Here is a 15,788-nt window from a genome sequence, read left to right as displayed (position 1 = left end):
TGGATGACATCTTTTCTGCATTGGATGTAGCCAATGGGAAGCTTGGTTCAGAACAGTTAGAAACTGCTACATGTATAGTGGTTTCTCCAGACTTCATTTGCTTAGTAATGATTTCTACCTCTCATAGTACCTTCGTTTTGGGTCAATCCTAAGGATGCTTAATCAGAAATAAGCCTTCAGTGGATCTTACTCTTAGTTGAGCATGAGTTGGATTGCACACATGCAGCACACGAGACTCTTTGTGTTTTTAAATTCCCAGAAGCAAATTCTGTTACGCTTAATGGAGTTTGTTATCAGGTATGTGTGTGCAGGACTGCAGTTTTAAGTATTGGGGTGGGCTCCTTAACTTCCCAGGTGAAATTTATCCCCCAACCCACCTTCTGTCAAGTGGAAACAAACTCTCCCCTTTAAGATTACAATGTGTACATTATGGCTATGATGGTTTTTGATGAAGAGTATCCTGACCTTCCACCGGGGTCTACGATAGACTGCAGGGATGCCATTTCCGATTGGGGAAAGAGATGCCAAGATATAGTTAGGTCAGCTCTTAGGATATACAGTATTTAAAATGTGCAATCTTATGCATACCTACTCAGAAGTAAGTTCCATTGAGTTTGATAGTACTTACTCTTAGCTAAGGACGTATAATTTATTGCAGCCTCGTTTATGGAAAGCAGTATGCACTAAGCGAGGTTTCATGTAATTCTTTTCTCATTTTTATGTTTCATAACAATTATAATAATGTCACCAACATATGGTTATCAGGTTATGGTCAAAGGGACATTTTTGTGTGTATTTCCTATCTTGGTAATGGCAATTCACTAGTGTGATGGACAAGTGAGCTTGGCGTGTCTTGAGTGTTTTATGACCAGCACATTTTACACTTTGTGCTTGTCCTCAATACGGTAACATCTTTAAAATCAATTATGTTGGGTTCCTACCCTCCAAGGCTTAACTTTTCATTGCCTGAATTATTTTTAAGGATATGTATTCGAAGAGATGATTTCCCCCATTGAACAAATATACTTCACTGTAGAAGCTTACAGTAGTTTTGCTGAGAAGAAACTTAGCTATGAAAACAGAGAGGAAGTAGTTCTGGGGGATGGGAGGGATTTCCTGTCCCCCGGCACTGGCCATGACTGGGGACACGGAATGCAATATGCAGCATTGTAGAGGTCTATTTATATAGAGGTTTCTTTATTGAAGACTTCTGCACACCACTTTCTGTTACAAGTTATTCCAGAATAGTACACATATAAGAAGTAAGACAATGTCAATAAAATGAATAGAACACAGTCAGACAGCAACAAACCAAAGCAGAAAGCAACTAAGGCAGAAAATAATCTAAACATGACTTCCCAAAACTGCTGAATCCATCCACGGCTTTAAGGGGAGAGAGTTCCACAGGTGAGGTACCACTACAGAGAAGGCCCTGCTTTGGCTCCCCATGTGATGAGCTACACCCATCAACGGAATCACAAACAGCCTTCCTCACTCCTACCCAAAATCTCAAGGCCCTGGTCGTTGATATGGGGAGAGGCGCTCTTACAAGATACCTAGGTCCCAAATCATTAAGGGCTTTATATTTCAAAGTTAGCACCTCGAACTGGTCCCATATAAGCAGCCAGTGCAGATTCTGCAGAGTAGCTGTTTTATGCAGCAGCAGTGCATGGGATGGGGCAAAGCCAATCCCAACACATTGGCCCTGCTGCTGCAGATTACCAGAACAGCCACCCACCTTCCTGCCCCATGTTGATCCAAGTAAGTAGCTGCAGTGCTGGTGTCAGGAAGGTAGCTCTGCCCCACCAAACTTGCTGCTACTGGTTATATGACCACACGCCGAAGTGGCCTTTGGCACTTTCACAGCTGCATTCTGCACTAGCTGCAGTTCCTGCATCCCGGTGTAGAGTGCATTACTGTTACTGAAACAGGAGGGTACCAGACTATGCAGAAGTATAGAAAGGCCACCATGATGCAGGAATGGCCATAGCTGATGAACCATAGGAACTCCCAGCTACTGAGACTACTTGACCCTCACCTGACAAAGGTGGATGCCGGAGCACCTCCAGACTACAAATAAGCGTGTGTCTAAAGCAATTCACAAATAAAGACCTCCAGTTCTTTGGAGGTCTTTAAGCAGAGGCTTGACAGCCATCTGTCAGGAATGCTTTGATGGTGTTTCCTGCTTGGCAGGGGGTTGGACTGGATGGCCCTTGTGGTCTCTTCCAACTCTATGATTCTATTAGTAATTCATATTGAGATATATTGAACCTGCTGGGTGGGACCGGGGTGCTGAGGCCTGAGAGAGTGGCTTATCTGTGTCCATCTATTGGGCTTTGATCTCTGGATTTCCTGTTCACAGCTAAGTTTCTTAATGACTATTTCAAAGGAGTGATGCGAAGAACCGTAGCAGGCAGTTTTAGTCATTGCACAGCATTGTGTTTCTCACCAACACCGAACCGCAAGAAGTGTAACTATCTTTAAACACATGCACGGGACAAGAGTTTTCTATGAAAATGGTTCTCTCTCGCTGGTCTAGGCTAAGCGTGTGCAACTGGAAGGGAGCTCACTTTGTCTCCGTGTCACCTTCCCTTCCCTTTGTAGACCATGTAGTGTAGCAATGCAGATCTTGATCGACTTGGGGCAGGGACCTACTTTCTTGGTGAAACGCCATTCACGTGAATGATGCGAATCAGTCAAGTAAACATGTTCCATAGAATCACAGAACTCCAGAATTGGAAGATGCCCCGAGGTTAGTCTAGTCCAGCCCTCCATCTCAGCATCCGGTTCCCCCATCCAATTTGAAGCCGTACCAGACCCTGCTTATCTTTGCAAATGTGCTAGCAGTTTTATTGCTGCGCCACTAGGAGGACACCAATTGGGAGCAGCACATAATTGGTGCTGCTGACCCATAAAAAGAAGTGGTCTGAAAAACAGCAGAGAGCAAGCAGTATCCCGCCTTCCATCCTCCCTAAATGTCATTTTGGGTAGAGAGTTGCACAAGTACTTTGAATTATGGAGGAAGGGCCGTAGCTCAGTGATAGAACCTCATTTTTGGATGCCAAAGGCCCCAAGTTCAGTTCTTGGCAACTCCGAGTAAGGGCTTGCTGGGAGAGAGCCACAGTCAGTGTTAGAGTGGTTTGACTTTCAGCTTTCCATGTTTCCTATTCACCCCCATCATTCAGACATGCAGAATAGAGAAGCTTACTGTATATACAGGGAGTTTTCTTTTGGGGTTTGAATTTTCTGAAGCTTGCTTGCTGGTTTGTTTCAATTGATTTCAGAGACAGGACCAGCCTTTCTACTTACTTGCCCAAATAATAACTTTTTTCCAGGAGAAAATCTGAGGAGAAAATACAGCACAGCATCAGAAGCTGAAGTCTGCTTGTCGTATAGGCCAGATATAATCCAAATATCGTATTATGTCGTATAGGCCAGATATAATCAAAATACAATTTGGAATAGTAATCGGAATAAATTTGATGATATTTGGTTTTCAAAACTCGAGTGTTTAGAATGTGCAGTTCTCGTGGGAGAATGTATTTAAAAGTGCAGTTGACCATCAAGCTGTCTAAAGTGTAAATGTGATAAAGGAAATGCTTGCACCAGCCATAACTTCATAGGATACGGCTTACAATAAAGCATGATTTCCACCCCACCCCACCCCCTGTTCGCTTGGCATTAATACAAAAGAATTGCCATAAACAGCTGTGTAAATAGATGAGGTTGAGAGCTTGCACATCCAGCTTGCAGCAAGGGTTCCACAAATGGCAAACGGAGTGAGATTTGATGGCATCCCTGAATGAGGACCCACAGGATTGGTTACGCCATAGAACTGGGCTTGAAACCCCGTCTTTCTCAGATCCCATGCTATTTCCTGCTCCTGATTCAGCAAACTCGAAGTCCAATGGGCACTTGGGGCTGCACAAATGCTGCCATGTGCATTTGGGTAGCATGATCTCATACTTTGTACTTGATGTGTGGCAAATTGCCAAAAATATTAGCCGGCTCTTTTCTTTTTTTTCTTTTTACAGTAATAAGTTTCTCGGAACAGATTGCGTTCTTTAACACAGTGTGTAACTATTGTTGTCGGCGTTCACATAGCAAATCTGACAGTTGCCGTAGTTTGTCAAACAGATAAACTGATCCTAATTCTAATAGCATGCAAAATGTCTGAAATTCAGATGGAGACGATGATTATGAAATGCTTTGACAACTATCTTATTTTTTCATGCATGTACTGTATTTTTCTGTGTATAAGACTATATCCCCCCCCCCCCCGATTTTTTAAAGTTTAAAATTGGGGGGTCATCTTATACACGGAATGTTGCAATTAAATATATAAATAAATTTATTTCTTAATTTAGGGCTCAAAAAATAACGGTCGTCTTATACATGGGGGCATCTCATACACGGAAAAATACAGTGTTTATTCATTTAGTTTACATCCCACCATTCCTTATGAAGGAGTCTAGGGCAGCAATAATACTACAGCTAAGGCCGGGCAATATACCACCCAAATCCGGTTTGAAGTCTATATCATGATACCGGTTTCATAATTTTTGACCTGGCAATAAGTTGCAAATCATTGTGTGCGTGCTGTGCAAAAATTATGATGTGGGGAAAACCGTGAAGCCAGCCATTGCCTCTGCATGGCCCCACCCTCATTTCCGACATTGTGGTGCATCAGTATATGTTTAGCTAGTGATATATCACAGTGTTGAAAACCAGATTATCACCCAGCCCTAGTGAGTAGATCTCCATTTCTGCACCATGCTACATGAATAAACTTTGTGTTCTGGCATCGTACAAACGGGCACTGATTTCTTATGTTGCATTATATAAAGTTTGCAGCAAGGTTGCAGCTAGGAGCAGTTCTGTTGATAAAGGTAAAGGTAAAGGGACCCCTGACCATTAGGTCCAGTCGTGTCTGACTCTGGGGTTGTGGCGCTCATCTCGTGTTACTGGCCGAGTACAGGCTTCCAGGTCATGTGGCCAGCATGACAAAACGCTTCTGGCGAACCAGAGCAGCGCACGGAAACGCCGTTTACCTTCCCGCCGGAGCGGTACCTATTTATCTACTTGCACTTTGACATGCTTTTGAACTGCTAGGTTGGCAGGAACAGGGACCAAGCAACGGGAGCTCACCCCGTCGCAGGGATTCGAACCGCCGACCTTCTGATCAGCAAGCCCTAGGCTCTGTGGTTTAACCCACAGTGCCACCTGCGTCCCTAGTTCTTTTTGATAGGCATGTCTTATTTGCCATTTTGTGTGTGCTTGGATTTGGGGATCTCAGAGGGAAGACACCCCAATCTTTTCTAAGAATCCAAGGTCTTGCCTCTGTTCACTACCCCCGATGAAAAATAATAATATTGTTCTCTGATAGCATGGCTTAGAATTTCCTTTTAAAGGCTGGCGAGTTTTGCAAGCTGACCAGTTGCACAAAATCTCTTCTTAACATTGCAGTGACCTCCCTGCTTGAATACATCACTTGGATTCACAGAGTCAAATTAAGAGTGTATTCCTGTGGCTATTGCTAAGTTTGCATCTGCTATCGCCAGAGAAGTCACTGGGGTGTGATGTATGCAAATATATCTACTGTCTCTCTTCTTCTTCTTCTTCTTCTTCTTTTTTTGTTGTAGCAAGATGTATGAACCTGTTTATATATTTGGAAACTTCAGCCCAGTCCTGTGAAGCCACAAATTGCAGCTTGGTATTTTCTTCTGTGTTCATAAGCTGCTTTTAACAGGCTCAGCATCTGTCCACTTCCTCTCTTGCTGCTGGTCCATCACCACATCAGAACTATCTGAGGCAGATGGCCCAGGCACACTAAGCCTTCTCTCAGGCTCTCGGGGTCACCACACCAACCCTTGCCGCTTTTCTATCTCCAGTAGCCACATCCTGCCACCAGCTTCCTCTCTCTCACCTCAGCAATACTACAAAGGACCATTTTCCATCCCTGTTTTAGTAAATATGCTGGGAGTCAGAAGAAGTTCATCTCCTCTTGAATATCTTCTTGCTTTCCGAAAGTGTACCCTGAGCAGATTAAGAAGAGCCAAAAGGGAAGGAAGAAGAAGAAGTACTGCTGCTATACATGTGCGTTGAGATTCACACTAGAGACTCTGGAATTGCAAATGCTGCTTTGCTGCAAAGGCACAGATTTGAAGCAACCCATTCCGTGGCCTTAGCCGGTTTAGAATTGCATGCACTGCTATCTTTATGCTTGGTGCTAACCATTGCTCTCTCGTGAACCAGAATTTGAAGCCGGTTTAGAATTGCATGCACTCCTATCTTTATGCTTGGTGCCAACCATTGCTCTCTCTTGAACCAGAATTTGAAGCTTTTGGTTGGACATAGGTTTGCAGAGCATCAGTATAAGACAGCTTGGTCACATTGGTGTACATGTCAGGTGACAATGTTGGCTAGATAAGGAAAGAGGAGAGAGCATGTGTTCCATGCCAGGCTTCTGACTGGCAAACGGTGGCTTTCAAGCTACTGTTATATCTGTGCTAGACTTAACGTGAGTGATACAAATTTGACAGTTTAAAAAATATATAATGGAGTGATATTTTAAACTCCAGCAAACTTGTCCTAGAGACACTTACAGAAGCACTTTGCTTACAATAGGAGCAGAAGGTTCTTTGGTTGTGAATACTGGTGTTTCTTGAATTTCTTGGTTCTAAACCAGGGGTCAGCAACCTTTTCCAGCTGTGGGGCGGTCCACCGTCCCTCAGACCATGTGGTGGGCTGGACTATTTTTTTGGGGGGGGGGGGAATGAACGAATTCCTATGCCCCACAAATAACCCAGAGATGCATTTTAAATAAAAGCACACATTCCACTCATGTAAAAACACCAGGCAGGCCCCGCAAATAACCCAGAGATGGATTTTAAATAAAAGGACACATTCTGCTCATGTAAAAAACATGCTGATTTCCGGACCGTCCGCGGGCCAGACTGAGAAGGCGATTGGGCCGCATCCAGCCCACGGGCCTTAGGTTGCCTACCCCTGTTCTAAACTAATATTTCTGTGGCAGGGGGGAAAAATCATGCCCTATGGTGTTGCTTTTGGTACTTGGGATTCTATCTCTTGAAAGTTTTGTAGGGTCTATAATTAGTTGGCTCTTGAATCATGTTGCTGTTTCAAGGTTTATTTCTGGTAGACGAATCTCTTTCCAGCACAGACAGCAAATTAGACCAATGCTAAGGCCTTCTGTACCAGGAAAGGTCCTAGAACAGATAATTAAATAGTTGGCCTGTGAGCACTTGGAAAAGGATGCTGTGATTACTAAGACCCAGTCATGCCAGATGAATCCCATATCTTTTTTTGATAGAGCTACAAGCTGGGTGGATCAGGGGAATGTTGTGGACATAGTATATCTGGATTTCAGTAATGCTTTTGACAAAGTCCTTTGTTATGTATTGGGTGTTGTGACTTTTTCCTGAATATTTAACATCCCTGATGATACTCTTGTGGAGAAACCGGTAAAATGTGCGCTGGACGAGGTAACCGTTAGGCGGATTTGTAGCTGGTTGACTTAGTGAACCCAAAGAGTGCTCACTAACATTTCCTCGTCATCCTGGAAAAAAGTGATAAGTGGGGGGTACCGCAGGGTCCTGTCCTGGGCCAGTTGTTCAATATCTTTATACAAGACTTGGATGAAGGAATTTGCAGATGACACCAAACTGGGAGGAGTAGCCAATGCCATAGAACAGGGGTGGCCAACTCCCAAGAGACTGAGATCTACTCACAGAGTTAAAAATTGGCAGTTCAGGTCAAAGTTGTTGGGATTATTTTAGGGGAGCCAAAGTTGTTGAGCTTCTTTGAGGGGAGCCAGTGATCTACCTGTTGGGCGTGCCTGCCGTAGAAGACAGAATCAGGATCTAAGATGACCTAAACAGATTGGAGAATTGGGCCAAAACTAATAAAAATAATTTCAGTAGGGACAAATGTAAGGTTCTGTATTTAGAAAAGGATCTAGGGGTCTTAGTAGACAACAAGCTTTATATGAGTCATGTTAACAGGCTGCATCAACAGAAGCATAGTGTCCTGATTAAGGTAAGTAACAGTCCTGCTCTATTCTTCCTTGGTTAAACCACAAATGGAATTATGTGTCCATTTCTGGGCACCGCAGTTTAAGGAGGATATTGACAAATTGGTGCGTGCAGATGTGGGCAACCAAGATGATAAAGCATCTGGAAACCAAGCTTTTTGAAGAATAGTTGAGGGAGTTGTGTATGTTTAGCCTGGTAAAGAGGAGACTGAGAAGGAGGGTATGATAGCCATCTTCAAATATCTGAAGGGCTGTCACATGGCAGATGGAGCAAGCTTGTTTTCTCCTGCTCTGGAAGCTAGGACCCGAACCCAAAAGATTCAAGTGACAAGGAAGGAGATTCCGACTAAACATCAGGAAGAAATTTCTGACAGTAAGAGCTGTTTGACAGTGGAAAATACTTCCTTAAAAGGAGGAGGTTGGATGGCCATCTTCGTTGGAGGTTGGATGGCCATCTGTCCCTATGATTTAGCTGAGATTCTATTAGGTTGTTTTTCTCAAGTATGTATTAGGTTGATTGAGATCACTATCCCTACGCCGCATCACATTTGTCCCCCTGACACCACTCTGGCCTTCTTCTGTTGATTTTGAGATCTATCTGGAGACCTCTGGAAATGTCCAAGGTGCATGTAGAACTCTTTGATTTTTTTTTTTTAAAAATATTTTTTTAGGAAGTGATTATTCCACCATAAAGAACCTGGAGCTTTATAACCTGTGTGGGCAATCATATATGCATATGGACTGTTTTATATTAATAAGGAGATGTGCTTTGAAGCTTGAAAGACTTCAGGGGTGTGTGTGTGTGTGTGTGTAGACACACCCACCCACCCACCCACCCACCCACACACACACACACCCTAGCTAGCTAGGTAGCTAGCTAGCATGCACAATCTACTTTTTAAAAAAGGCTAGAATGCAAAGAACTACCTTTGTGGTTGTGCTAGGCTATTGGAATTTAGTTTCCCCCAGACACACTTTGAACCCCTCAACCCTATGCTATACCACAACCTGCTTTTGAAACTGCTTTGTGTTTGTTTTTTAAAAGAAAGCTTGCCATCTGGCATAGGAAGGGCTTCTGTTCTACAGAAACAAGTTTAACTCTTCCCATCGCCCCTGTCTCCCTAGTAGTTGGAAGTAGTTTTGTGGTCCTCTTGATTTAGGCTGCAACAAAACTGGATTGGAAGCTCAGAATAGGGTATGTGGTGGTCTCTGACTTTTGGTTATGGAGGTTTCACTGCCCTAAACACAGGCTCTGGGTGTGAGTGATGGCTTTTATATCCCTTGCACTTACACCAAATATTCTCCCAGAAGATTTTCTCCGTTGTAAATGGTTACAAACCTGAGATTTTAGAATAAATTTTAGAAAACAAACTCTTCCATGCTGTTTAGTTATATTTGCATTATTTTGTTCTGGTTGTGAGTCAAAAATTGGGTAACCTTGGTAGAGGGTTTGGGTTTGGGTTTTTTTTGTACCGCAGAGTATGAATAGTCCTGGCTATAGCCCCCCATGAAAATGTTGCAACTGCTGCCTTTGTCATTATGGACAAACATGCCGATATTGTTTCCATATATCTCTCTTTCATGTGCATCTTGACAGCGTATTAACATCTGCAGTGAAAATGAGCTCCATTCTTCGGCTGACAGATGGGTCCCTCTGCTCTTTATTTCCCATAGACAAAGAAATACACACATCGTATGTTGGATTTCCTTGATCGCTTAAACCATGTTAGGTCTTGAGGGGGATTTCTCCCACTCTTGAAATGTTTGAGCCATGATGGGAAATCGTCAAATAATAAAACATTTCTTTTGTTAGATTCTTCTGGTTTGGGTGAATATATGAAACTGAAGGTCACTCCTATGGACCTGACAACAATTGTTGCCGCAGTTTCCATGAGTTTACTCACCTTTGTAGTTCTTTTCCTTTGTTAAAGTTTGAATCCGTTTTTTAAAGCTAACAAAGCAAAAAGCATCAGTGGGCCGAGTCCTTCAGTAACTTGTCCTGCACAAGCACCATTGAGATAAACGGGAGCGGTGAGAGAGCACAGCTTTCAAGATGCTCCAATGCTGTGTTGTGCACCTTCCATTCGTTGCCCCAGGGTCTGTTTCCCAAGCATATCTCCCATTGGGACTTGGCGATCAGCTTGTAAAAATCTGCTCTGCTAGGAATCAGTGGGATATTTGGTCTATGAATGGGCAGGCCTTTGAAAGGTAACGTCAAGGTGCTGAAAGATGAAAATGCTCTCTTGCTTTCCTTGCTCAGTGCAAGTCCTGGATTCACAGAAGCCATCCCGGTTTCTGATTTGATCCCGGAATGTCCCACTTTTCCTTAGGACGTCCCTGTTTTCATCGGAGAAATGTTGGAAGGTATGGAGCTATGCGATCCCCGAGCCAAGGACATAAGTAACTATACAACCACTGAAGATCTCTGAAGGGGAGGTTTTTTTTGTTTTGTTTTTACTGCTTACTGTTTTATTATGTTTTTATATATGGTGGCTGTTTTGGGAGGTTGGATAGTTGCAACGGAATGGTTTCGGTGGAGGGGTGCACATTTTAATTCTTACTTATTTATGCTTATTACTTTGTCAAAAAAATATATAGTTGATCTCTAAGGTGCTACTGGAAGGAATCTTTTTATTTTGTTTTGACTATGGCAGACCAATATGGCTACCTACCTGTAAGAAAACGATGGTGATGATGGCATAGGACATCCCTATTTTCATCGGAGGAAATGTTGGGAGAGTATGCAAAAGACCCGAGTTTTTAACCTTGTGGAGGGAGATGTTTAAATTCCTCCACCTTCTGTTGTTTCCTAAGCCCAATCTTGAGAACTTTCCAAACTGAGGAGGAACAGTAGAGGGAGGCCACTTTTGTCCCTGTTGTTCCTCAACCGTATTTAAAGGAAGAGATCCCAGCCGCTGCCCCCCACCCCGCCCTTTCTCTTTCCCCTCCGCTTTCCCCTCTCCTGCACAATGGAGCTTTCAGAGAACCTGTCTCCAAAAGGAATATAGCTCCAGCCTTTGTGTTGTAGGGTGTGCCTATTGGCAAGGCTTGCTGAGGCAGACAGCTTGGCTGGTGATTAACAAAGGTCATTAGACTTTGGAATCTGGCAGCCCGTGTCAGATGGTATGTCTTCTTGTGCATAGGAGAACGGCGAGGCTTTCTGAAGGGCTCTTCCCTCCCTTCTCCTCCCCTCCTTTTTCTTCCTCTCCATTCCTGTCCCCTCCCTCTCTTCTTTTCTCTCCATCCTTCCTTCCTTATTTGTTTCTCTCGCTCTCAGGAAAAGGTCACCCTCCTGCGCCCTTCATTCAAGCCTGTGGGACAATTTGGCCAAAAACCCGTTTTCCTTCCTGTCGTCTCGTTGCTGGGATGTGGGGTTTTTAAAATTATTTTGGGGTTTTTTTGTGGGAGACAAAAGGAGTCCTCGGAGATATGTTGTTTTTGTTGCCCATGGCTGTGTCAGGGAGAGATGCTGTTGTCTATGACAAGGTGGTCTTCAGGCATCTCCTTAGTCCAATGGCAAAAGGAGAGAAGTCCTGCCTGGTCCCCTCCCAAAAAAACACACAAAAGCATCTTGGGGAAAGAGAGGGAGGAAGGAGGGTGGTTGGTTGGTGTCGAGGAAGGATCCTGCACGCTGGAGAAGAGGCTGAGGTGTGAAGCCATGTTGCAGGCTGACTAGAAGCTCTGAGCCTATCTCTCTCTCTCTCTCTCTTCTGAGTACATGACTTGTCTGAGCTAAAATGGCTGCACACAAACACACACACACATTCGCTCTCTCTCCCTCTCTCCTAAAGCTCAGAGGACTAGGGCAGCTTAGTGAGTCTTAAAGCTTCAGTGACGCAGAAGCTCATATCTCTTGGAAGTGTGATAAACACACATTCAGCAAAACTGTGGCTTGCTTGGCTCAGGCTGAAAGGTCTGGGGTGGCTGGGGAGGAGGAGTATGGGCAGTGGAAACTGTGGGGGGGGGAGGATGGATCCCACCCCGCTTTTGTCTACTGCGACTTTCCATCTTCTCCTTCCTATGGAGCATTCTGAATTCAAGAGTTGTCTGCTTGCACCATGGAGGAGGAGGAGAGAAAGGAGGGGTGGAATTGTTTTCAGGTCTAATGGACTGTGCTGAAGGAGGGAGACTCCGTGGGGTGGGGCCTCCCTGCTGCTCCCGGCTGTAATTTGATCCAGAGCTGATAGCAGACCTCTTCCACACAACAGTCTTGGGGTCCAGGGCTTCTTGCACACACAAAAGGTTGAGGATCTCTTGCTGCCGCTAACTTTTTGTTAAGCTGAGAAACGAGGCGCTGCCAACCTTCGTTCTTTCGGCTCAAGGAAGGAGAAAAAAAAATAGGGGGGGGGGGTTGCGCCCAACACATTACAGCTTTTCGAAAGCCCTGCCAGGGGAGATGTGCCTTTTGTTGCTCTCTTGCGTCCGAAGCGGATTTGAATGTTCTGCAGAAGTAACTTTATATCTCTCTGCCATAAGAGAATGGAATTTCCATCAGGGCATATGTGAGGAGACTCTAAAAAAAAAAAGCCACCCATTGATTAAGATAATAGTTGCTGCTAGTTACATGCCATGCTGGGGTGAAATTACCTCTTAAATTCTTTTCTTTTTTTAAAAACAGCCTACCTTTTATCTACAATTGAGGAACCTGCTCATTTTCAACCTGTTTGGCAGCCCCCCCCCCAAATTATCATCTACAGTAGGTCATCTACTGAAGTGACATCCTTACCTCTGAGTAGTACTGGTCTACTGCTTCATATAGTGAAATGCAGACACTAGGAAAAATAATCATTTCCTTTCATGCTGTGGAGATACTCATTTTACTTCCTGGAAGAAGGACCAGGTGCTATATTCTCTCAAACTCAGCAAAATAAAACAACAACAACAACAATATTTTTTAAAGAATCAGTACAACTGAAATGTGAAAGACCAAATTTGAAAGACCAAAGTCTACTCCTGAAATCATGAACATACCACCAAGGGCAAACTCTGGTTACGGGTCATAATTAATCTGGAGAGAGGTTTGAACTGGGTGCTAAGCCAAACCATTGCTTAGCTCAGCATTGTGCAGAAAGAAAACTAACCGAGTTGACACAATCTCCTGGCAGCCTCTTGTGTTTGCGCTATAACCAAAGTTTGGCTTGGCGTGGCAGGCAAGCTAGGCCACAGGCCTGTAGTACTAAAAGTAAAAAAGGTTGCAAAAAATGGGTGATCACTAGTTAAAATTATTTTCCACCAATACAGATATCTAGGCTATTGGTGTTGGTTGATCCCAACTCGGCTTACTTAGGCTAGTCATGTCCTCTTAGTCTCTAACCATGTATGCGACTTGAGCTTAATGGCGCAAGTGTGGGATAAAACGCAATAAGTAAATAGTGTTCAGCTTTTAGGGCAGTGTCGGAACCCCCCCCCCCCCCACAACTACAGTAGCATTGCATTTTATTGTTTACGACTCTCCACCACATGCTTCCTTGTTCATTGTTAGAGATGTTAGCAGCAGGTAAGAGTTGAATCAAGTGAGTGGGGAAAAGCCAATTGAGCAAGCCCCGGGCACAAAGTAGATCTGAGTCCTATCTGATTGTTTCTAGAAGCACTTCCGAGATTCCGGAAATAATCTTCCGCTAGTTTCTGTTTGTTGGTTCATTTTTGTGTAAAAAACAAAACAAAAAAAAAACCACATCTTTTTGGGGTGTCATTTCCTTATATTTGCTCGTAACTAAAACTGTGCTACATATATATATATATATATATATATATATATATATATATATATATATATAATATCAGTAAACTGTATGCTTCTTATTTATGGACAAAATAGGTTTCTGACAATTTGCTTCTTCTACTTCTTTTTTCAGGCTTTCCTGATGTAAAACTTACCAATAAGGACTATGGAGGTGTTGCAGTGTGATGGCTGTGATTTTCGAGCGCCATCTTACGAAGATCTTAAAGCTCACATTCAGGATGTTCACACGGCGTTTTTGCAACCCACAGATGTCGCTGAGGAAACTCCTAGCCAGTCAAGGTTTAGCTCTATGAGTAGCGGTGACCAGGCTGAGGTGGAATATTCTTCTGTAAAAGATGAATTTGGAATTACGGATGAGATAGCAGGTAAAAAAAAAAAAGAGTACCTTTCTTAAGTCCTTTATTGAAATGTTGTAGTTTTAAGATTTTATTTCAATGTAGCATCCTCAGGTTGTTGTTCTGTTGTCCATGTTTGTGTGTTATGACAGCTTATAAATGATAACAGAAATTGCTTTATAAGTGGACTGGCACCTATGGCATTCATATTCAACGGGCAGCGGCCATGATTCGCAGTTGAGTGTTGGGATTCCATCACTAACCTATGTTGATTTTATTGCAATAACCTATAAAAAATTGTAGCAACTGCATGCTACTACAGGGGATACCAGGGACGCAGGTGGCGCTGTGGTCTAAACCACTGAGCCTCTTGGGCTTGCCAGTCGGAAGGTTGGCAGTTCGAATCCCCCAATGGAGTGAGCTCCCGTTGCTCTGTCCCAGCTCCTGCCAACTTAGCAGTTCGAAAGCACGCCAGTGCAAGTAGATAAATAGGTACCACTCCAGCGGGAAGGTAAACGGCGCTTCCGTGTGCTCTGATTTCTGTCACGCTGTTCTGTTGTGCCAGAAGGGGTTTAGTTGTGCTGGCCACATGACCTGGAAAGCTGTCAGGACAAATGCCGGCTCCCTCGGCCTGAAAGCAAGATGAGCGCCACAACCCCATAGTCGCCTTTGACTGGACTTAGGGGCTGGAGGTTCTCCACCTCTGCCTTACGTACAGCATTTATCCCCTGGCAAACGCTGCTTTTAGTTTTTATTCCGCTCATAAGATTTATTCAGGAACTACAACACTAATTCCTAGGAATGTAATTGTATTTGCATGTATTAATTCACATGCATACCGGTGAAGCTAATAATGGACACACATTCCAAGAATAGCATTGATGGAGTATTGACAGAACTGCTTCCGTAGCATATTTTTGCGACTAGGTCTACTTAGCTGTATGTAATGGTAATAGTTAATAACAACCTGCTTTTTAACCTACGGTCCCAGGGTGCAGTGCAACAATTTAAAATGCAACATTAAAAATACATGTTTTTAAAATAGTTATGTGTGACATCGAAATTCGACTGGCATTTCATCCCATCATGGTTTTAATGCATTTTTTAAAAATAATTTGGAATTATGTGAACTATATTTTTTTTTAAAAAAGCTTAATATTAGAGTAACAGAATGATAAGAGTTAGAAGGGGTGCTTAGAGGACATCTAGTCAAACTCTCTACTCAGTGAATCCAGAGCCTTTCTAACATATGGTTGTCCATCTTGAAGACCTCCAGTGAATGAGAGCTTACTTCACCCCTCTGGGTAGCTGGTTCAATAGTTGAGCTGTTCTCGCCATCAAGGTGCTTTCCTTGACGTTCAACAGAAACCTGCCCTGCTGTAGCTTAAACCCCTGGCATCTAGTCCTGCCCACAGGGCATCAGACTTTGTCCTCTTCTACCATTGCAGTTCACATCTCCCATCTACTTACGTGTTTAATCACAGACACTTCCCAGTGAGAGAACTTGTAAGCAACAAAGACATTTCATCACATCATAGGAAGTATCTGTGCTATGAACTCAGTACTTACGGATAAATGCAGACTTTTATTTTTTTTAAAATGTTAGTTCAGCTGTTTTGCCATTGCCATTAGGCTTGTAAATCATGTAAATCATTGT

The 15,788-nt window shown here is 43.4% G+C and overlaps 1 protein-coding gene across 1 annotated transcript in view; it reads left to right on the top strand.

The window, feature by feature from the left end:
* ZNF462 (zinc finger protein 462) overlaps window positions 1-15,788 on the top strand; it is a 144,795-nt gene that overhangs the window by 52,511 nt on the left and 76,496 nt on the right. The window contains 1 exon segment of the mRNA XM_033173076.1: window positions 13,909-14,161. Coding sequence (XP_033028967.1) covers window positions 13,942-14,161 — 220 coding nt within the window. The 5' untranslated portion in view covers window positions 13,909-13,941.

This window comes from Lacerta agilis, chromosome 16 (genome assembly GCF_009819535.1).
Source record: "Lacerta agilis isolate rLacAgi1 chromosome 16, rLacAgi1.pri, whole genome shotgun sequence".
NCBI classification, from domain to species: domain Eukaryota; kingdom Metazoa; phylum Chordata; class Lepidosauria; order Squamata; family Lacertidae; genus Lacerta; species Lacerta agilis.
The sequence above is the reverse complement of the archived record's forward strand: the minus strand, read 5'-3'. Positions and strand labels throughout refer to the sequence as shown.